Genomic DNA, 23134 nt, shown 5'->3' with positions numbered 1-23134 from the left:
GCAGGTGTGAAAGAGCCCTTAGATGAAACTGTGGAGCGGATCCTCAGAACCACAGCACCTACACAAACAGAGCCCAGAGCTGCAGCGGTAAATGGGAAGCTCTGGCCACAGATCACCCCTGAGCACGGGACTGTGGTGGTAAGCAGGGGAACAGCGGCGCACGACAGCCGCTGTTACAAGAGGCATCTTACACCAGTAGAGGGAGGTTAAGACTGGGACTGGTCTTGTCTTCTAATGAAGTTCAATGTATAGACAGTATGTGGTGGCTGCAGGCCGTCTCTGACATTTACAGGAGGAGTGAGATATGAGGAGATTTGGACAAGTAATGATTCTGTAACTATTCATTTTTTAGTGGTCTCATAGGTGGCAAATTTACAGGAGAATAGACTATAGTACATATATTGCGCATATATACATTTATGAAAGATTAAAATGACATTTTATAGAATAATAAAATATATTTATTGACTCTTTCCAGGCACTGTACAGGATGATTATACCAACAGGGGCTGTGTACCGGTCAGCCAGTGTCACTGCAAGCATCGAGATACTTTATATGCGCCCGGAGAAACCATGGAAAACGACTGCGATGAATGGTAAGGACAGGAATATGAGGGTCTCTAAGATGATCTCAGTGGTTTTCTAACCAAGTAGCTATGCTTTCCTCCAACCGGGGCAAAGATTCTGCTTAGCTGCTCTAGCCCTGTTATAACCTGGCCAAAGGAGAGGCTTGTAGGCTCTGCCAGACCTATATATCTACGTTCTGTCTCCAAGCAATCTACCAATCCCTGTCTCTCATGTATCTTCCCAATATTATATTCATTTTAGCCACTGTGTAGCAGGAAAATGGAGTTGTACAGATCGGTCCTGCCCAGGAGTTTGCGCCATTGAAGGTGGAGCACATTTCACCACTTTTGATAAGAAGGCCTACACTTTTCATGGGAACTGTTACTATGTGTTATCTAAGGCAAGAAATAGTTATTTTAAGTTCTTTTTTCTATCTATCTATCTATGAAAATATAATTGACTTTCTTATGGTTTATTCCTCATTACAGGGCAATTCAAATGAATCACATGTAATATTAGGTGAATTGACACCCTGTAGTTCTTCCGAGAGAGAAACCTGTCTTAAATCTGTTGTATTCCTGACAGACAACAAGAACAATGTAAGTATGATTACCAATAGACTGGTAATAGTAATGGCTTTTAAGAAAATGACAAAGTAAAGAATTAAGACTAATCTAATCTAAGAAGCCCTTTCATCTATATTTTAATTCCTCTAGGTTGTGATCATCAAAGCAGATGGCACAGTGCTATTCAATGAGCTTAAAATAACCTTGCCTCATCTAACAGGTAAAAAATCACAAATATATATAAAATGTATGCAATTATATATTCAGAAAATAAACAAAACCATGGATCCGAATGGGTGAAGGAGATTTGATGGTGGGATCTCAATTTCTAGGTCACTAGGTAACTATCAGGATGTCTCTGTTTTTCCACAGCCAGTTTTTCAGTCCTGCAGCCGTTTGAAAACTATATCATTCTTCAAGCTATAAATGGCCTCAAAATGCAGATTCAGCTGTCTCCGACAATGCAGTTATACCTTACAATGGAGAAATTCGCCAAAGGACAACTGCAAGGTCAGTTAAACCAACACCAATTTTTTGGTTGTTGCGTGGTGTTTTTTAAGCATGCTGCTTATTTTGGATCTAGGGAAAAATTATCTTGACTGAGCTAGGACAAACAAATGCGTTTGAAGTGATTCATTTTGCACCAAATGGAATCCCACAGAAATGACCATGATAGAACATACATTTGACCCCTTTAATAAAAAAGTGCATGCAGAAATATGATAAATTCTAAAGGTTATAAACACTCTGCTTCATATTTGTATTTAGCAATATGAATAACTTGCAAAAAGGGCAAGCTGGTAAGAACTAAATCATATATAATACCTCTATCATGCTATCGCATCACAAATTTAGAACTTGTTGTCTATTGGGTTTTCTAAAGATGCAACTATATAGAAGCACAATGTGAAATAACTTGTTTTGTGACAACTATCATAAAAGTTATGAACACCTTTGGGGTGTGTTTTTTTTAATGAACTGCTTGTATTTTTTCTAAAAGCAATTTTTATAATTGAGTCTTATTAAAAATGTTCCATTGTTTGTCTTCTGCAGCCTGCATGTACTCTCATACATTGCAGGCTGCTCAGTCCTATTCAGTGAATCCATCAGACAAGTCCTTTGATGGCTCGGACTGTAGTCAAGGGTCTAGGTCCCAGCTCTCCTGAACATGATTATAAGCTGACATTTTTACAACCAAATAAAATAACCATACTTCAAAAAGGTTTCAGCTTTATGAACATTTAGGAGAGCAGAGAGAGGGCCACCAGAGAGCTCATTTGATGGATTTAGCATAGAACCGGAAAAAGCAGCCTGCAGTGTATCAGAATACATTGTATGAGAATAAACTGTTAACATTTCAACAAAACCCAATCACAAAAAATAATTTTAACCAAAAAACTTCACAGTTTGTAAAAAATTCCATCAAAGCTCTCCGTATAGCCTCCAACTCTCTCAGTGCTGTCCAGATTTTTACAAATGGTGGCATTGTCCTTAGAATAGGCCATGACTGCCTGATCACCAACACCCCACTGATGGAAGCTGGTTACTGCAGCAAAGTGAAGTGCTTGGGAGCAGTGCTGCAGTAACCAACTCCAAGCACCATACAGTGGACAGAGCAGTGTAGTTCCAACTCCAACTTCTAGCTTCTGAAAAGCTGGAAACCTCTTTTACCATATAGAATACCTTGAGGGGAAAAAATCCCAATAATTTTTTTTTAAATAGTTCTAGCCGTCTCTTTTAATTTGGATCTCCAAAGTATCAAGTAGACATGGTATAATATAAGAACTTACAGTAAAAGTAAAAGGACGAGGCACTCACCCATCGAAAATGGAGTTTATTCAGATGCCATGGTACATGGGATGTGGACAGAAAACGACTTTCCTGTCCACCTCCTATGTACCATGATGTGTGAATAAATGCCACTTTGGATGGGTGAGTGCCAAATCAGTCTTCTACTGCATGTTGTAATCTAGAGACTTTCTCTGCAACACTGAGCACCACTGATATCAAAGTAATTGAGTCTCCATCTGGATGGAAACTTACACATCTGGGTTGAAGAGAGTTTTGCAGCAGCACCATGTGTTCTTCATTTTTGGATCATAAAAGAACTGGTGGAATGTGGCCCATTTATTTTCCAGTTTCACTATATTTTTTATTAACAATATTCCAAATGGTCATAACAATTCATTGTCTTGTTTAGGTCTTTGTGGAGACTTTAACTCTAAGGAAGGAGATGACTTTAAAACATCTGGAGGTCTTGTGGAAGCCACAGCATCAGCCTTTGTCAACACGTGGAAGGCCCAGGCCAGTTGCCATGACATATCTGACTGGTTGGAGGATCCGTGCAGCCTCAGCATTGAGAACAGTAAGACTATATTTCACTGCACATCAAAACATGTCTTGATAAAAATTATATCTAAAAGATAAAGTTGTTTGACTAAAAAAAATCTACTATAATAAAGACAGGGATACAAAGCATAGTAAAAAAGACAACACTATACTGTAGATACAAGTCAGTAGTGAACATAGGAAAGACCATCATAGTAGTAATAGTCTGTCAGGAATGGATACATAGAGGCCTATTTAAAGCTGATCCAGCTTTTATGAATGAAAGCATTGAAGATATTGTTAACATAGCCATATCTCCAAGGATTACAGTGTATATAGATTACTTTCTTGGTTTGAATCTGATAGATGGGCCCATCCAGCCCTGAAACGTTTAATTCCCATCCAATTAAATAAACAGCTTATACTTACCTACTGAAGTCTCCTTACCTATAAGAGCAGTGTGCCGATTCTTGGTTTTCTGTAGCGACATATGATTTTCCTTACACTAATATGGCATTTAAATTTCCAAATTCCTGTATTTTTCAGAAAATTACGCAGAATATTGGTGCTCTAACTTGGAAAGGGATGAGTCTGCTTTTGCCAAGTGTCATTCCACAATAGATCCTACTGAATATGTAAAGGTTGGTGGCAATTTTGCATGTACAATCTCAAGCACCTTTGTACTATACCATACTATACTATACTATACTATAATTTCATCTTATGTTTCATCCACAGAGATGTCGCTATGACTCATGTAACTGTAAGGACAGTGAGCACTGTATGTGTGCAGCTCTCTCCTCCTACGTCAGAGCCTGTGCAGCGAAAGGGATCATTCTCTGGGGATGGAAGAAAGGGATCTGTGGTAAGAACAGCTTAATCGGCTAATGATATAGAAATGCTAGAGGAGAGGGGATCCAAAATGAGGCCCCTTTCTCATATTGGCTCACAATAGCACTGCCATTGTGCCTTTTTATTCTACCCTTGTTTGGGTATGTGTCAATGAATGTATAGGGCGGGAGCATTTTAAAAGTTGACACCCACGAGGAAGTATAATGACACCATGGTGAAATGGGGCCTTCCCTTTCTACATTCTCTATAGGAGCATAATGACCTTAAAAACAGATTATTTTAGAGATTTGTTTAACAGTAGTATTTACTCATACAGTGTCCTGCAGTAGAGGAAAATTATAAATAATTTCATGCAATTTTTGTTAATCCTTTATATTTCTATAATAAATTGACTTAAAGGGACACTGACAGCCCCAATTAGCATATTTAGGTATATATACGTGAGTACAGGTCTTATAAAGTCTATTAAAATGATCTAAGTATCCCCCTGTCCACCTTATAAGTACCAAAATATAAAGTTATATAACCTGCTTGTCCGGTCACCAATCTGCCCAAGGGGCGGCGTTTCATCACAAAATGCGCCCAGCCAGCCGCTCCTAACTGCCGTTCTGAAGCGCCGCCCAGCTCATCAATATTCACTTAGCATTTTGTGATGAAACGCCGCCCCTTGGGCAGATTGGTGACCGGACAAGCAGGTTATATAACTTTATATTTTGGTACTTATAAGGTGGACAGGGGGATACTTAGATCATTTTAATAGACTTTATAAGACCTGTACTCACGTATATATACCTAAATATGCTAATTGGGGCTGTCAGTGTCCCTTTAAGACTTTAGTATAAGCCAGAATTAAAGTAAAGTGGACCTGCCATCTCTCCTGACATACTGTATGTATTTTAATTAAAAAAAATTGTATTCCTCAATTCTGGAGCATCTTTCTCTTGAGCTCTGCATTGTGTTATTCCCTTTTATGTCTCCTACAAATTTATGAATAAACTGACAAGCAAGTGGTACCAGTTGGGTGTGGTCCCTACTCAGTCTGGCACTGTTAGTACTAATTGGACAATGTCAACCTATGTAAGGACACCCTTCCAAACTGGTAACCCAATTCTTAATATCCATGAGGAAAGGCAGAAGAATGGCACAGCGTAGAGTTATGAGAAAAGCTGTTTCAGCATTGTTAATCTATGACAAGTATTTACTAAAACAGAAATGTCAGACTCTCTTTAAGTTGATTTCTTGGGAAAATTCAAAGTCAAAAATTCAAAAACATTAAAATCTTGTTTCATGTTTTGTTCTCTATAGACAAGGACATTCATTCTTGTCCCTCTACCCAAGTTTATCTGTACAACTTGACTACGTGCCAACCGACCTGCCAATCCCTGGCAGAGGGCGAGAAGTCTTGTCACACTGTCTTTACACCAGTAGATGGCTGTGGGTGTCCAGACGGACAGTATTTGAATGAGAAGGACCATTGTGTAGATGTATCTAAATGTTCCTGCTATTACCAAGGCACATATGTTCAGCCATTAGATGTTATCTACAAGCACGATGAGCGCTGGTAAGTGAATTCTTGCTCAACACAGTAAAGCTCCGTACGCATGACCATATTTTTGTGGATAGAACACTGATCCACTGATCAATTCATTTCTATGAGGCTATGCACGCATGTATTTTTTGTGGATCCATGTGGCCACTCTTCAAATTATAGAATATGTCCTAATGTGGTCCATATTGTGGACAAGAATAGTCCTTTTTATTGATGGGAGTGAGGAAAATGTGTATATACACATGGAAAGTATCCATATCTTGCAAATCTTTTTTTTTGTGGATCAAAATATGGTTATGGCCATTTACATGAAGCCTTAGGCTGGGTGTACATATATCAGGTGTTTCTGACCAATGGCTTCATGCCAGTGCCGGACATGATTGATGTACAGTATATGCATGAGCACCAGTCCACGTAGCCATAGCGCAAAAACTGCATGCTATGTTTTTTGGTCTGGCACTATAAAGCATCCGATCAATGTCAAAACTGCGATACAGATTAGAAACTATCTCATAGACAACCATGGGATCTATTCAGGCATCAGTTTTCCTCTGGTTATTCTGTGGTTCTCAGAGAGAAACTGCAATAGATTAAATTACAAGTAATGTATAAGCATGACTCAATATATATTTTAGGTCAATGTATTTGCACAAAATAACATGAAGTTATTAACAACATATTCTACTATTTTTTTTAAACCAGCTCCTGCCATCATGGGAAACTTCTCTGCACCACACAAGTCAATGAAAGTAAGGAAATATTGCATTGTTCTCTTTTTTATGTATATTATAATGTTAATGCAATTAATAACAAGTTGAGATTATTGTGAGCCTTTAACGAGAACCTGGTTTGTTTCTACTCTCATACAAATAATGTTAGTAATACATTATAGATATACTTTATATATAGTATAATACAGACTCGTCCAATGTCTCTTCACAGCTTGTCCTGCTGGAAAAGTCTACTTTGACTGTAACAAGGCCTACTCAGGGGTTTCACGATCTACAGTACATAGAAGCTGCAAGACTCTGGGAGTTGAATACGTATGTTGAGTCTCTCTCTATTATTACTATTATTATATTTTATAGTAAAGCAGGGACTGTACAATTACTGTTTTCTAATATAGTTCCAGACAGAGTGCATCTCAGGATGTGTTTGCCCCAATGGACTTCTAGATGATGGAGCTGGAGGCTGCGTCCCTGAAGACAGGTGTCCTTGTGTCCATAATGAAGACATTTATCCCCATGGATCCAAAGTGAAAGTAGACTGCAATACATGGTAACATAGCGTTTTAATGAACAAACTAATATAACTTTAAATATAAATTTATAAGTGATACGAAGGGTTTCATTATAGATAAACTGGACAGTTTGGAAATTCTTAGCATTTGCATACCGCTCTCTCTCTCTTGAATTCATTTGTTTGAATAGCTTCATCTCTTATTTTACTTTAGTATGTAATTTAATATTTCCTAACTGTTCCTATGAACAATGTTATCCATGAACTACATATACTGATGACTTTCAGGGGATTCAGAGTTGAAATAGAAATCTGTCCCAGTGCTTTGCTTATGGAGTTTCAAAAAAACTTTTTTTTTTTTAACATGATACAAAAATATTAAGTGAGAAAAGAAGAACTGGCGTAGGAAGGGAAGAAGAAGATCTGGAAGAGATTAGTTGGAACAATGATAGGTTGATGATCCTCTGTTGTGAGGCGACAATTTAAATCACTTGTAACAAGGTCATTTGTTGTCGAGTGGTGAACAAGTAGGCCAGCCTTTCAGAGTAGTAGCCTAAGAGGTGTTGGTAAGAACCCCACCAGTGTGGTAAACAGACATAGGCAATTTGTCTTCTGTTAGAAGACAAAATATCAATCGTATCTGCCACTATTACACGTTTACTTGCAGTAAAGACCCAACTTTCTTCCCTTGGGCCTTAAAAGGGGTACTCCTGACTGGATGTTTATGACATATCCACAACATATGCCATAGAAGTCCAGTAGCTCCAAATCCCACCCCTGGGACATTCTCCTATCTTGAAAATGGTGCCCTGATTTGCAACTAACATGAATGGAGAGGTGGGTGTATATACTTGGATCTCTCCATTCCTTTCTATGGGGATCTGAAGATAGTGCCTCTTCTGCCACCTAAGGCTCCACTTCCCAGACTACGCAATGTACACTGTGCATTGGTAGTCTAAAACACTGTTCTTGGATAGGTCAGCACTGCTTACGTGGTCAGCACTGGCCAATCTGAAAGCAGCAGGAACTGTGCATCTGGTAGTCTGAGAAGCGTGGTGGTCATCTTAGGTGGTAGAGGTGGGACAGGTGAATTGGCAGATCCATGGTTCAACAGATGAAAATGAGGGCACCAGGTTGCTGTACTCTCTGTTCCCCATCTAATGTGAATTTTTTTATTCGGAGCAAGAGGATCTCTTTAAGCAAATAGCTTTCTCATGAAGACAACCCTACAAGGGCATAACGGACATTATAGAGTGTGGTGTCCTGATGGGATCCTACCTCTATGAGCTGAAAGAGAGAGTGCCTTGTAAGAGCAGCTGCCACAGTGGTGGAATTGACCTGTCCATGGCATGAATGGTTACTCAGTTTCAAGAGAAATGTCTGGAGAGAAGTGGCCCCTGGAAATAACAACTAATTGCAGGGAACTGGAAAATCCAGATCTAGGAGGATCGGCTAAACGCTTCACCTTATTCTTAAAACTGAGACTGTGGTTAATGGATTATTAATGGAATTATACCTAATATAGCAAAAAAAAAATAATCAGAAAATCTAATTGGATTTTTTCACTGTTCTAGCTCATGTCAGAGAGGAAGATGGACGTGTACTAATGCTATCTGCTATGGAACATGTATAATCTATGGAAATGGTCATTATATCACATTTGACGACAAATTTTATGACTTCGATGGAAACTGTGAATTTGTTGCTGCCCAGGTAAGCAAAGCAATTCACATGTAACTATACATAGCAACTATCTGCTGCTATCTATACATTCTCTACTATTTGCTCATGTCTCTTTACTATTTGTTCACATATTATTTTGCACTTAGCAAATATGACATTTTAAGATTTCTCATTCACTGATCTTTTCTTATGCCTTAACATGATATAAGGTGTTTGTCATACTTCAAAATTCCAACCATAATCCTAGAATGGAGAGCCTTGCTAGCTGAAGGTGGGGTTGTATTTAGTATAGATATTTAAAATAGGTGAGAGGGTACTTTCACACTAGCATTATTCTTTTCCAATATTGAGTTCTGTCACAGGAGCTCAATACTGGAAAAAAAAAATGATTAGTTTAATCCTAATGCATTCTAAATAGAAAGCAATCCATTCAGTATGCATCAGGAATGGATGTCTTCAGTTCAGTCACTCTTACGGTATTTGGCCAGAGAAAATACTGTAGCATGCTGCGGTATTTTCTTAGTCCAAAATTCCAGAACACTTGCCGGAAACCCTGATCCGACATTAATTTCTATTGAAATTTATTAGTGCCAGATCCGGAATTAAAAATGCTGCATTGACGGAACTGGTCTTCAGTTCTGCGCATGCGCAGACCTTTAAAAAATGCAAAAAAATACCGTATGCGTTTTTCCGGATGACAACAGGAGAGACAGATCTGGTGTTTCAATGCATTTGCTAGACGGTTCCAACGGAACTGCCTGCCGGATCTTCACAACGCAAGTGTGAAAGTACCCTTAATACCTATTTTCCTGGAAATAAAAGCATAACTCATAAATATGCGTGCATGTAGTTATGTATAAGAGAATAGAGTAGACTAAAGTTATGCAAGATCTGAACTGCTGTTGTCAAAGGATGAAAACAGTCATCTGTAACTATAAGGGCTAAAAAATGATACGTCAACCATTAATAAAAAAATATAAATAAAAGAAATGTATGTAATTAATCACAACACTTTGGGAACAATTAATTGAAACTGGCGTTTTATATATAAATCCCAAAGGAATATCTGAGATAATCAAAGATCTTGGATAAGCCCTGCAATAGCCTAAAATAAAAAAATCAATTAGTGTTGTCCGTGTCGCCGGCCTGGCCCTCCTGCCGCAACTTGTTTACAAACTGCAGCGGAGACGTGTCATTATATGGCACATGACCACTGCAGTCAATCACTGTCATCATTGGTCTAACACCAAGGAAGGGGATTGGCTGCAGCAGTAACAGAGGTGGACCGACCGGTGCACCAGAGGATGTTCCAGATGGCCCTGGCTCTGATGCAATACTGGGCCCCATTGGTCCATGAGAGAAATCCCATTTGGAGCCTCATTGGAGCTAGTCACTTGCTACTGGGGTCTGTTTCTTTGTTTTAAAACCTATTAGACAATATTTATTATTTATTATTGATGATTGATAGAGCAGGGATGGCCAACCTGTGGCTCTCCAGCTACTATTTCCACCATGCTCTGGTGTAGGCTGATATCTGTAGGCAGTCTGGGCATGCTAGGAGTTGAAGTTTTGAAACAGCTGTTTGGGTCCCAAAAGTAATTTCTTCTGCTGGGCCAAGCAATCCCAGTCCAACACTGAGCAGTAACATTTCATACAACTGAACATCACATGTGACCACTGCAGCCAATCACTGTCTGCAGTGTTGGACTGCACAAAATGCTGCCGGAGAGAAGGGATGAGTATAAGATTACTTTTTTTATTTTACTATATTGCTGGGCTTGTACAAGATTTTAAATGGTCTCAGGCAATAGGCTTCAGATAATCAACCTTCGGATCATAGATCCAAAGTCAATTTGTTCAAATACCTAGATTTTAATGCTGTTTCTGTATAGCATTAAAATTTATTGGCTCCATGGAGCCAAAGTTCTTCTCGCCCGAAGTTGTGCAAGACTTTGGTGAATTACTACTGTATCAATATCTACATCTTTAAAATAGCTGGATGGAAATCACTGACCAAAACTCTGACGTGTGAATGAAGCCTTAAAATCTATATACCACTCTGCTCTCCATATAGGGCATGTAAGTGAATACTGAATTGGCAAAAAAGTTAATGTCAAGTGGTGGGACCCTACTCTCTCTCTCTGTAGTAACTGTGTGTTTTTGGGGATGAGGGTGGCGGGTTACTGAGTTCAAAATATTTGTTTAAGGTAGAAATATTTTGATGTGAAGTGTTTGCCATCACACTGTCATCAATAATGTAACTTATGTCATTGCAGGATTACTGTGGCCCTAACCATTCTGCAGGCAACTTCAGCATCATCATAGAGAACATCCCATGTGGCACCACCGGCGTTACTTGTTCCAAGTCTATAAAAGTCTTCCTAGGAGTATGTATTTTCTATCCAGATTGTTCATGAATGTGACATTATATTATTAAAGAGACTCCTACGGTATATTGATGACCTTTCCTCAGGATGGGTCATCAATATCTGATCAGTTAGGGTCTTAAACCTAGCATCCCCACCGATCAGCTGTATTTCACCATTACTACACTTGTATTTTTTACTTTATGGGTTTTACGGAACATATCTGCTCAACATTGAAGAACTGTTACTTTGTACTAGTAGTCCTGACCCTTTTTATAGCTAAGGAGACATGGCGGTGGTAAGCCACAGCTTGTCCAGGTTTAGAAAAACAAGGCCACTTTCTTCCAAAAACAGTTGATATCTCTCCACAGGTTGTTTGTGGTATGCTATAGCAGCTCAGCTCTATTAACTACACAGAGCATGCTGAAATGGCAGACACATCCTATGGATATGTGTCTACCGGAAAGCAGCCATATTTTTGTAATCCTGAGATTATTGATAAGGACAAATTAACCAATCTAGACAGAAAACGTCAGTGTCAGAGCCACATGATAGTGTAATGCCATAAACTGTGTACAAGTAGAAAGTAAAATGTATCCCTTTGGTTATATTCTGACAACTTTCAGAAAACTGTACTGAAGTTAGCAGACAAGCACATAGAGGAAACAACAGGTGAAGGTGTGAAGCGTGTGACATACCTGACCCGGGAAGTGGGGATTTACATGGTCATTGAAGCAAGCAACGGAATTCTTTTGATTTGGGATAGAAAAACAACTATTTTCATTAAGGTGTCACCAGCATACAAGGTAAGTTGATCTTGTTCAATACTCAGTTCTACAGAACACAAGGTTTCAAGAATTTTAAAAAGCAAACAAATTGTCTTATACAATGATATTCTTAAAGGAAAATGGGGGGGGGGGGGGTTCTCATTAGAATCATGGTGCTGTCACAAGGAAGCAGTCAGAAATGTATTATTAAATTATTTCTAAGTGCAGTGGATTTGGAGCTCATTATAGGAGTAAGCAGAGCTCTCAGCATTTATGACCAAATATGCTAGAAAAGATTCAGATAAATCTGATTGACTTATAGTTGAGGCAATTGTTACGAGACCAAGATCACATTTGTGTTAGGTTTTATTGTATTGTATTATTGTTCTATGATTTCTATTATGATTTCTATTGTGATACGTATATTGATATAATTATTATTTGTGATATATATTTCGGGGAGAGCTATATACATTTTAAGACATTGCTACTTGTAGAGCCAGTCATTTCAAATATGTTAGAAAAGAAGTTTCATGTTATTAAATTAAAAAATTAAATAGTGTTCAACGGTGGATGTTCACAAATAATGAATCAAGAGTATGTATAACCAATATGCGTTTTGTCCTTCGTTGTACATATACTTGACAAGTAGGACTTAAAGGCTATGGACATTTTTGCATTTCATTTTTTATTGCCCATTAGCTTCTTGAATGCAAAATTAAGCGACTTTCTATATAACCTTCATTAAAAATATTCTACCATTTTGCTTCTGCAGTGTGTGTGAAAATCTTTCACCTAGCTACTGATGCTGCTGAATCTTACATGAAATCTGAACTCTGCTTTGACAGCTTTCTCCCTCTCTTCTCTCACTGTTAGGGCTCATGCACACGCAAAAAACGGATCTGCAAGAAATAATCAGATGGCATCCGTATGACATCCGTGTTGCATCCATTATTTTGGTGGATCCATTGTAACAATGCTTGTCCTCGTCTGCAAAACAGACAAGAATAGGACATGTTAAATTTTTTCGCAGAAAGGACATGCGGACATGCAGACATGGAATGCACACAAAGTCATTTCTGTTTTTTTCAAGCAACATTGAAGTGAATGGTTCAGCAAACAGAAAAAAAATACGTTCAAGTGCATGAGCCCATAGAGATAGCAGCATGAGGGTCTCTACATGGTAGATGTGTGGAAAAGGGAGAGGATATAAGGAGGGCAGCTCACACAGGATGTAGATGGGGAGGAAAACACACACAAGGCAAATTGCAGGGGGAAGGCAGAAACATCCTGGACACACAGATCCAGTATGCATTATTGGAAGAGACATACCCACATGAGAAAAGTCTGAATCTAGAAGCAGGTTGTAAACTGAATATCAGGGGATTTGAAAATCAAAGATAGAATGAAAACAGAAGAAAATATACCCATACGCTTTCCTGATAACCAAATTTACAGCTTGTGCATATTTTGACTTTTCACTAACTTGCAACCTCTTTTTTTTTGTCTAGGGAAAACTTTGTGGCTTATGTGGAAATTTCGATGACAACTCACAAAACGACTTTAAAACCAGTCATATGTTACAAGTCACTGATGTGCTGGAGTTTGGAAACAGCTGGAAGTTGGATGCCTCCTGTCCTGAGGCAACCGAAATCATCAATCCCTGTAGCCAAAACCCACATCGCCACTCCTGGTCAGAAAAACAGTGCGGACTTATCAAAAGCCAAGTATTCAAAGTCTGTCATAGCAAGGTAATCAGATTAGACTGGACTGTATGGAAACTCTCAAGTCTGCATCAAGGTTTTCTTCTGCAATAATGCAATGAGTATAGAGCAGGGCTTTTCAAACTGGAAGTCACTCCCCTAACTCATCATGAGGGGCATCATGCATCCTAAGCATCTCAGAGTTAGCAGGAAAGATCTACTTTCCAGGGCACAATTTTCTGTCCTGGCAATGGAGATCTATCACAGATTACTTGATCCAGGTAGACATTCTCCTATGCAAGCTACAAGTTAAAGGGGATGTGTCATAAGAAAAGGACCTATTGTTAAATCACAGTTTTATGTTAAACACATTTTAAAGAAATGTTCATGTTATTTTTAATTGACAAATAGCAATGTCCATATTTAAAAAATACCCATAAAATCCTGCCGTTTTCACAATGGTCACTAGGCCTAATAAAAGGGAGCACTTCTTGTTCTGTACAAATCACTTTACTGCAGTTATCTCCTTATCATTACAGGCAAGTTTAGAATGACAAATAGCACCCCTGTGTAGAGATAACACAGGATCCTTCATTCACAATAGGTTTAATTTTAAAGCTTATCTATTGTTTCCTTGTACAATGACCTCTGCACAGGTCACAGAGCATGCCTAGAAAACTCTCCCATAGAAGTCAACGATGTCAGTTCCTGTATGTTGTGTCTATGGTCCTTGTGGCTGCCATAAAGCAATTCTTTAAATGTTTTTTAAATTATGTTAAGAACAGCTCAGACAAGATGGCAGAACAATTTGCTGACACATTCCCTTTAAGTCCCTTCTTGAGGAAGAAGAGGCAGGAGCATCAAGAAGATAACTAAGTATGGACTTTGTGGCTCGTACTGGGAACACATTGGATGACACTATATTAGGGCACTGTGGCTGACACTGAACATTTTAAATCCCTCTTTTGGTACAAAGGTAGAGCACTTTTGAGTCCCAGGGGAATGTTTTGGCTGGTGAGGCCCTGAAAGAAAAGGTTTGAAAAGCCCTGCATTAGATGAGAGTTTCTGATCACTTTAAATGCTAATGTTTTTATTAGTGCAATTCGAAAACATTTTTGAAAAATTCACAAAAATGTATCTACTTCTTTAAGGTTGATCCAATACCATTTTATGAGGCCTGTGTAAATGATGCCTGCTCATGTGACAGTGGTGGAGACTGTGAATGCTTCTGTACCGCAGTCGCTGCCTATGCTCAAGAGTGTACCAAAGCAGAAGCCTGTGTCTACTGGAGAACACCAGACATATGCCGTGAGTAATTTATTAACAATTACTTTGGGGACAATGTATTGTATATATGTAGTATTGGTGGAAAGTTGATGAGTCCTAGTTTGCCCATAGCAAGTAAGATCTCGTTTTGTTTGGACCCATAATACAGCACATACTGTGCCTCCCATTTCATATGAAAAAACTGTGGCATGTTCCACCCCATACAATACTTAAGATGGTACTGTAGAAGGTTTACCTCCAATAGTCTGGCTTCAGAGGTAGCATTATATATGAGTTTCTGTATGAAATTTTTTGATCACCTGTATATAAAGCACACGATTACAATAAATGCATATGGTACATACGTATGTGTTGTCCACTTAAAATAGCATTTGAGATTTGAAGAACTAAAGTATTTACAGGAAACTTTCTTTTCTTCCACTTTAGCCATATTTTGTGACTATTACAATCCTGAGGATGAATGTGAATGGCATTATCACCCATGCGGCAATCACGAAATTCAGACATGTCGTTCCATTAATAACGTCTACACAAATGTCACCATTACTTATCTGGAAGGTAAGCATTGTATCCTGCCAATTTTGAGAAATGTTTTAGTAATAAAATATATAGGATCTAAGTAGAGATAAGCAAATTAATTCTAAATAAACCGAATTCAACATGAATTTTTCCAAAATTCAGGTCAAATCTAAAACTGAATTTTTGGCAATTGAATTTTGGTGAATTTCTCAAATTGGCATCAGCCATTTTTCAGCTCAGAAGATAGCTAAGATGAAGAAGGAGGAACATATGACCCAGGCAATATGTGTGTATACATACCAGCAGGCATTTGCCACCAAAAATTAAAAAATTTTGGGACTATCTTTTTAAACAAAATTAAGTGCAGATGTTTGTTGCCACCAGCAGCTATGCATTATCCATAGCTATACACGTTGCTGTAACTTTAAGATTACATATGCAGGTTTGGCATTAAAGAGTTCAAAATGAGTTAGATACAGTCCCAGTAGACCCAAGAGCATTATACAAAACTTTTCAGGACAATTGGCGTATTTTCAATTTGGGCCAAATTTATTAAGAACTGAATAAAATCACCGGACCGACTGCAGAATTAAAGTAGAATTGAATTTCAAGAAATTCAGTAATCACTGGTCCTAAGTCTATGCAATTTATATCTCTGTGTAAAATAGCAAAGGGGTATTCCAATTTCAGCAAATAAAGCCTGTTCATTATACAATGTAAACTATGCAATTTTCTAATATGCTTCATACATAAATAGCCCATAATTTCAAAAACATTGCTTCCTCTTGAAGTCAACAGTGAATATTGCCATTCAATGGAATAGCCCTTTAAGGAAATATTTGTAATACCATAATCATTATGTCTACACTAGTTGTATTAGAGATAGATTTGACTTGAAATGACCCTGGATTCAGGAGCTCAAAACTATATGTACCTACAGGGGATGTATTTTTGGTGTTATTTTTCATGGCTCCTTTTTTCAGCTTAGTTCCTTTAGGACAGAGCTGTTATTGGTGACCACTGTTTAGCTACACTACACAGAGGGAGTCTGACATAGTCTGAGACACACCTCCTTTCTCATTGTAAAACCCAGAGCAGCTGCATTCCCCCAGCATACAGATCCTGCTAGAGTGTCTATGTGCTGTGTGTCTGCAAGAGGGAGGTGGAACCAAAGTTCAGGAGACAGTTAGGAAAGGTTTTGGAGCCTGCAAAGTGACAGGTCATATGCTGCAGTAGAAAGACAGTCTGTAATATTTCCTGGACAGCAAAATAGTAGAAACAGAGGTATCTACAGACCTAGGCGTGGAAAGCAAGCGTGTCCATACAGTAAGAACTGTGCAGAAGGCTTTGCTTCAGGCTAAAGTCACATTACAAACCCAGAGTACTACCTGTATGGCATCCCCATAACAGAGAAGTGGATTGTAATAGGGGACAACATGATATCACTGCAAGTACTGGATTAAAACATAAAGTGCTTCCAAGTCATTAAGTTAAAAGGGCACCCAGTATAAGGACTGTTGTAGTGTATTCCATAGAAGAATATTTACTGCTTTGCATTGCTATGGATGTCCATGAAAAGTGAATATTGTTTCTAGAGATTGTACACATGAGCATACATGGAGTGAGTCTCAGACTACCTCAGTCTAGGCACTGTAGCTAAACTGTAGACACAGATGAAGGCTCTGAAAGCAGCCAAGATCTGAGGAAACTAAACAGCAAGTAATCATCCAATGCAGATACCGACCTACAAAACATTTCTGAGCTCCTGACTTAGGAGTCATTTTAATTGTGATTGTACTGATGTTATTGATGATCATTTCTATATTTGTATGTTGAACCTCTTTACCATCCATGTTTTTCAGGCTGTTACCCTAGTTGTCCACAGGACCGGCCTATATTTGACGAGTCAAACAGAATATGCGTAACCAAGGAGGATTGTGGCTGTTACATTAACAATACTCACTATAACAAGGGTGATCCTGTGCCTACTACTAAACCTTGTACTTCTTGGTAAGAATCACTACGGCCTGCAAGTAGGCAGGCCTTTACTCCAAGGTGTTCTTCGGGCTACAGCTATTGATGACCGATCATCTGGATAGGTCATCAATATCAAATCAGTGGTGGTCTGAGAAATGCACACCCACCAATAAGCTGTTCTGGGCTGTTGGGTGGTATACGGTGTATATAGCAGAAGGCAGACAGCACCATATACTATTTCGTGGCAGTGCTGGGGTACTGCAGCTTATTTTCCTTTCAAATAGAGCTGAACTGCAGTATGCCAATGCCAGAAACCCCTCAGTGTATGGAGCCTTCTGCTTCTGCCGGTACCACGCTGAAAGAGCCGATTGGTAGGGGTGTTGGGTATGGTACCCCCCACTAATCTGCTATCTTGAGGATAAGTCATCAGTGATAGGACAACTATGTAACAATATATTTATTTTCTGTTTCAGTGTCTGCACCTTTGAATCAAAGGTCGAGTGTTTTTACGATCCATCAGGTAGATTCACTATTATTATTGTAATATTTGCTCTAGCATTTTTTATTTCTATTTCATGAGGGTGCTATTGAATTTTAAGAAATTCAAAGGGAGTTAGAAATTACTGGCATAGTCATACATATACAGCAGACCCTCAAAATAGATCTGCACAACCAGCTCTCTACTTATCAGGTGGATACATAATGAGACTATATATTATATGTACATTTATTTTATTTATTTTACTCATATAGCGCTGACATATTCCACAGAACTTTACAGATGTTATCATTGCTTTCTGTCTCCTGTGGAGCTCACAATTTAATGTCTTATTCACACAGATCAGTGATTTTGAGCCACAACCAGACACGGCTCTAAACACAGAACAGATGCAGATCTTTCCCTTAGACCTTATCTCTGTGTAGGCTCCAGTCCTGGTTTTGGCTCACAATCACTGATGGAATTCACTGACCAAACACTGACATGAGAATAAGGCATACGTTTCCTATTAGTATGTCTTTGGAGTGTGGGAGGAAACCCGAGTACCAGGAGGAAACCCACCCAAATACAGGGAGAACATACAAACTCCATGCAGAGGGGGCACGAGCAGAGAGCAGCTTCTTACGTGCGCTTGATCCTCTCAGCTCTGCCAATAGGCGGCATACCACATCAGTGCAGGCAATTAGGGAGCGGGTGAGCTCAGGCCAGGAGCTCACATAATACATTGCTCTCCTGCTTGTACCTGCTCTGGTAAAGCCTACATAGCCCATGTATGCCAGGCTTTATGGAGCAACGCTGGTACAGGCAGGAGCAACAATGCTTTGGCCTGTACAGCACTCAGTGCGGCCTTAGGCTGAGTTCACACAAGCGTGTCCGGATAAGGTCCGGATGCGTTTCGGCAAACCCGCGCGAGTAGGTACCCAATTGCAGTTAGTTTTGACTGTGATTGCGTTCCGTTGTTCAGTTTTTAACGCGAGGGTGCAATGCGTTTTGCATGCGCGTGATAAAAAAACTGACTGTGGTACTCAGACCCGAACTGAAGTTCAGGTTTGGGTTCAGTGTTGTGTAGATGTTATTATTTTACCTTATAACATGGTTATAAGGGAAAATATTAGCATTCTTTAACACAGAATGCTTAGTAGGTGGTCAATTGTGGGTTACAAAATTAAAAATAATGAACTCACCTTCTCCTCTTGATCGTGTAGCTGCCGGTCTCTTCTTACGTCTTTAATCATGAGCTGCTGGCTAAAGGACCTGTGGTGACGTCAGATCACATGGTCCAATCACATGGTCCATCACCACTGTGATTGGACCATGTGATATGACGTCACCACAGGTCCTTTAGCCGGCAGCTCATGATTAAAGAAGTAAGAAGAGACCGGCAGCTACGCGATCAAGAGTAAAAAGTGAGTTAATATTTTTTTTTTAACCCTCAATTGACCACCTACTAAGCATTCTGTATTAAAGAATGCTATTATTTTCCCTTATAACCATGTTATAAGGGAAAATAATACAGTGAATAGACTGTCATCTTAGCAACTATACGTGAAAATTGCACCGCATCCGCACTTGATTGCGGATGCTTGCGATTTTTACTCAGCCCTATTCACTTCTATGGGGCGTGATAAACGCACAATATAGAGTATGCTGCGATTTTCACGCAACACATAAGTGATGTGTGAAAATCGCCGCTCATGTGCACAGCCCCAAAGAAATGAATAGGTCCAGATTCAGTGCGGGTGCAATGCGTTCACCTCCCGCATTGCACCCACATGGAAATCTCGCCAGTGTGAACTCAGCCTTAGGGGAATCTGTACTCCAGTAGAGCTGTACATGACTATGGATTTTAAAGTGAAATAGGCACCTGAACTTTAGCTGTCTATTTTGCATGGAAAGTAAAAAAAAAAAAAATATATATATATATATATATATGAAAAATTATATTCTAAAAATTATTTTTAGCACATTTAGAAAAGGATCTAATAAAGGTTAGTTTAAAGTGTAGGTACACTTTAATAAGAAGGGGCTGTATAAAAACATATGGTAATACATAATGTTGTCAGTTCCCTGTTTTTGCAAAAACCTCAGGGTATTGTTGGGGGGCATGGCATTCTAACGAAATAGCCCCCCGAAGGCTATAATGATTGGGTTAAAGGGATTTTCTGGGATTTTTTTTTTTTTACTGATGACCTATCCTCTAAATAGGTCAATATCAGTATCTGATTTGTGGGGATTTTCCTTTATTGGTTACATGGCCTAGGCACAGCTCAGCCCTATTGAAGGGAATGGGGCTGGGCATAATACCAAACACAGCCGCTATACAATGTACAAGAGAAGGCCGTGGCGCTACTGCTAGCAACAATGCTTTCTCAAACAACTGATTGGTGGGGGTCCTGGGTGTCAGACCCCCACCAATCAGATATTGATGATCTATACAAAGGAGAGGTCATCATTAAAAAAACTTCTGGAGAACCCCTTTAAGCTGCAATGTAAATGTGAGGTATTATGACTTATAATTACTTTATTTTGGGGCTACTAATGGCAATTAAGGAAATACTGTTAGACGTGAAAGTACATAACATAAAAGTACAGCCGATATGTTACTTTGCATGAAGTCACCAACTGTGATGTCTTCTTCCATGTGATACTACTCCATTACAATGTAGTAAAGTGCAATTTCCTGGTACAGTTTTCAGTAACTCACTTTGAACACTTCGGTTGTAGCATGTTTCTGTATGATCAATGGGACAAGATATGAAGAAGGTGAAATCATATCTGCAGAAGAACAGTCTGGAGTTTGCATTGAAAGACGATGTGAAAATGGGAACGTTACAGTATATGTTACAGTCTGTACTACTACAGTACCTACTACCACATCAATTACTACTGTTACTACTACTCCTACTGTATCCACCACAACAGGTACTACTTCTATTTAGCTGTCTGTTATAACAAAACTGTCACAAAATAACTCCACTGTTAAAGGGGTTATCACATGATTAACGTAAAAAATGAAGATCATACACGATATAGTACATGACAGTCTCTTTCTAACAAAGCTAGAACCAGCCCTGTACCTCACATGGATACGGAGATCTCCCCATTCATTGTTCCAATCGTTCTACTAGATTGATTTCAAACCCAGGGTCATGTCCTATCTCAGGGGCATAGAGGGTGTGGCCCTTCTATTGTAGCTAGTACCAGTAGAAGAATGGAACTGAGTACGTGCTTCCATCTCACTGAGCAGGGCAGAGACATTTTTAAAAGCGCGAACAGCAGGTGGCGATATACCGATACATTTTATTGAATAACTCAGTGGCTATGATACATTTTTTATTACAAAACAATTACAAATGTATTCAGATCTAGTGTTGATCACGAATATTCGAATTTCGATTTTTTATCGCGAATATAGGTACTTCGAAAATTCACGAATATTTCGAATATAGTTATATGTATTCGTAATTTCAAATATTCACATTTTTTTTTCCTTTTTTTTTTTTTATCAGCACACATGATCCCTCCCTGCTTCTAGCTTGTGAGCCAATAAGAAGGCTGCAATATACTTGACTTCAGGAGTAGTAGTGTTTGCGAATTTTGCTCTATATTAATTTTTCGAATATTCGCTATATTGCTATATATTCTTGTTTTAGAATAATACGAATATTCCAAAAAACGAAGTTATAGCAATATAGCGAATATTCGGAAAAAAAATGAATATAGAGCAATTTAGCTAATATAGTGCTATAACCTTCTTTGTCTAACAGTTGTAATTTTTTTCTCATCTGAAGTTCAGATTGGAAGAAAATTCCAACTATAAAAAAACAGATTATAGCACTATATTAGCTAAATTGCTCTATATTAGTTTTTTTCGAATATTCGCTATATTGCTATATATTCTTGTTTTAGAATATTACGAATATTCGAAAAAACTAAGTTATAGCAATATAGCGAATATTCGAAAAAAAGTCGAATATAGAGCAATTTAGCTAATATAGTGCTATAATCTTCTTTGTCTAATAGTTGTAAGTTGAAAAATTCGCAATAAAATTTCGAATCCGAAAATTCGAATTACGAAAAATCATTACCTTGCCGATTTTCCGAGTAAAAAAACGTGAATTTTCGAATATTCGAATATTCTAAAAAGTATTCGCGAAATATCGCAAATTAGAATATGACCCCTGCCGCTCATCACTATTCAGATCCAGGTGCTGGTTTGAAAACTGTAGAATATTTTTGAGGGGACAACTCCTTTAAGACCAAGTATAACATTAGCCATAAGAGTTTGGGGACGTAGGCACATTTTACATCTATTTCTTTACTACAAAGCCTTTTCAAAGCCATATGCGTTAATGTTTTATGCTTTTTAACATATCCTTGATATCATATTTTGTATGATCCGAACTTTTCACCAGCACAAAATTTAAAGAGAAAATAACACCAATATTTATATTTTCAGTCACAACTCCTGTGACAACAACAAGCCCTCCATCTACAAGTAAGTACCTATTACTGCTGTTATTCCAATCTCCGACCGTGATGACTTATGTCTAGCAAATGCCATCAATGTCAGATGGGTGCAGGTCCCACCGCTCCTATCTCAAGAACAGGGCCCCTGAAGTGAAGGAGAGCACACCGTTTATGAGTGGCATGATCTTCATTTACCGCTAGTGAAGTTTTAAAAATAGCTGAGAAAGCGCGCTCAGCTAATTTCAGAAGTCCCATAACTGTGAATGGAGAGCACACCGTACATGTATGGCTACCTGTCAACTTACCGCTATGGGCCTTCCAGAAATAGCAGAGCCAGCGCTTAGCTATTTTTGGAACTTTCGTAGCGCTAAACGGAGGCTGGTCGCGCATGGTTGGCTGCTCTTCCTTCACTTTGGAGTGCCTTTTCTGGAGATAGAAGCAGGTCCCAGAGGTTAGATCCTCAATTATCTGACATTGATGGCATATGCTAGAGATATCTTTTTCAGTTTTGACTGTAATATAACACAAAGTAGGACAAAGGGAAAGGATGAGATGAAAGGGAGGTGCTGGGATTTTTTTGTGTACATTTTCTACATTAAAGACTCTTTTAATGTCATGAAATAAACTAGTAAACAGAAATGTCTATACACTTCTGTAGTCAAACAGGACTGCGAGCACCCTGGCCACTCCTTGGTTACTCGCTCAGCCCAAAGAACTCTGCTGCTCCATCATTCTGTTGATTGTAATGGTTCTGGAGGTTGG

General features: G+C 38.7%; 1 protein-coding gene across 1 annotated transcript in view; it reads left to right on the top strand.

Annotated features, from left to right (window-relative positions):
* LOC122926354 (mucin-2-like) overlaps positions 1 to 23134 on the top strand; it is a 101649-nt gene that overhangs the window by 13803 nt on the left and 64712 nt on the right. The window contains exons 8-29 of the mRNA XM_044277729.1: positions 479 to 596; positions 829 to 967; positions 1056 to 1166; positions 1284 to 1353; positions 1506 to 1643; positions 3334 to 3498; positions 4008 to 4102; positions 4200 to 4326; positions 5619 to 5874; positions 6565 to 6611; positions 6805 to 6905; positions 6989 to 7140; positions 8676 to 8814; positions 11061 to 11171; positions 11777 to 11956; positions 13429 to 13668; positions 14772 to 14928; positions 15334 to 15465; positions 17289 to 17436; positions 17877 to 17923; positions 20627 to 20824; positions 22362 to 22400. Of these exons, the coding sequence (XP_044133664.1) occupies positions 479 to 596; positions 829 to 967; positions 1056 to 1166; positions 1284 to 1353; positions 1506 to 1643; positions 3334 to 3498; positions 4008 to 4102; positions 4200 to 4326; positions 5619 to 5874; positions 6565 to 6611; positions 6805 to 6905; positions 6989 to 7140; positions 8676 to 8814; positions 11061 to 11171; positions 11777 to 11956; positions 13429 to 13668; positions 14772 to 14928; positions 15334 to 15465; positions 17289 to 17436; positions 17877 to 17923; positions 20627 to 20824; positions 22362 to 22400 (2910 nt within the window). The remainder of the gene's footprint in view (positions 1 to 478; positions 597 to 828; positions 968 to 1055; positions 1167 to 1283; positions 1354 to 1505; positions 1644 to 3333; positions 3499 to 4007; positions 4103 to 4199; positions 4327 to 5618; positions 5875 to 6564; positions 6612 to 6804; positions 6906 to 6988; positions 7141 to 8675; positions 8815 to 11060; positions 11172 to 11776; positions 11957 to 13428; positions 13669 to 14771; positions 14929 to 15333; positions 15466 to 17288; positions 17437 to 17876; positions 17924 to 20626; positions 20825 to 22361; positions 22401 to 23134) is intronic.

The sequence above is a fragment of the Bufo gargarizans genome, chromosome 2, assembly GCF_014858855.1.
Source record: "Bufo gargarizans isolate SCDJY-AF-19 chromosome 2, ASM1485885v1, whole genome shotgun sequence".
Classification (NCBI taxonomy): Eukaryota; Metazoa; Chordata; class Amphibia; order Anura; family Bufonidae; genus Bufo; species Bufo gargarizans.
The sequence above is the reverse complement of the archived record's forward strand: the minus strand, read 5'-3'. Positions and strand labels throughout refer to the sequence as shown.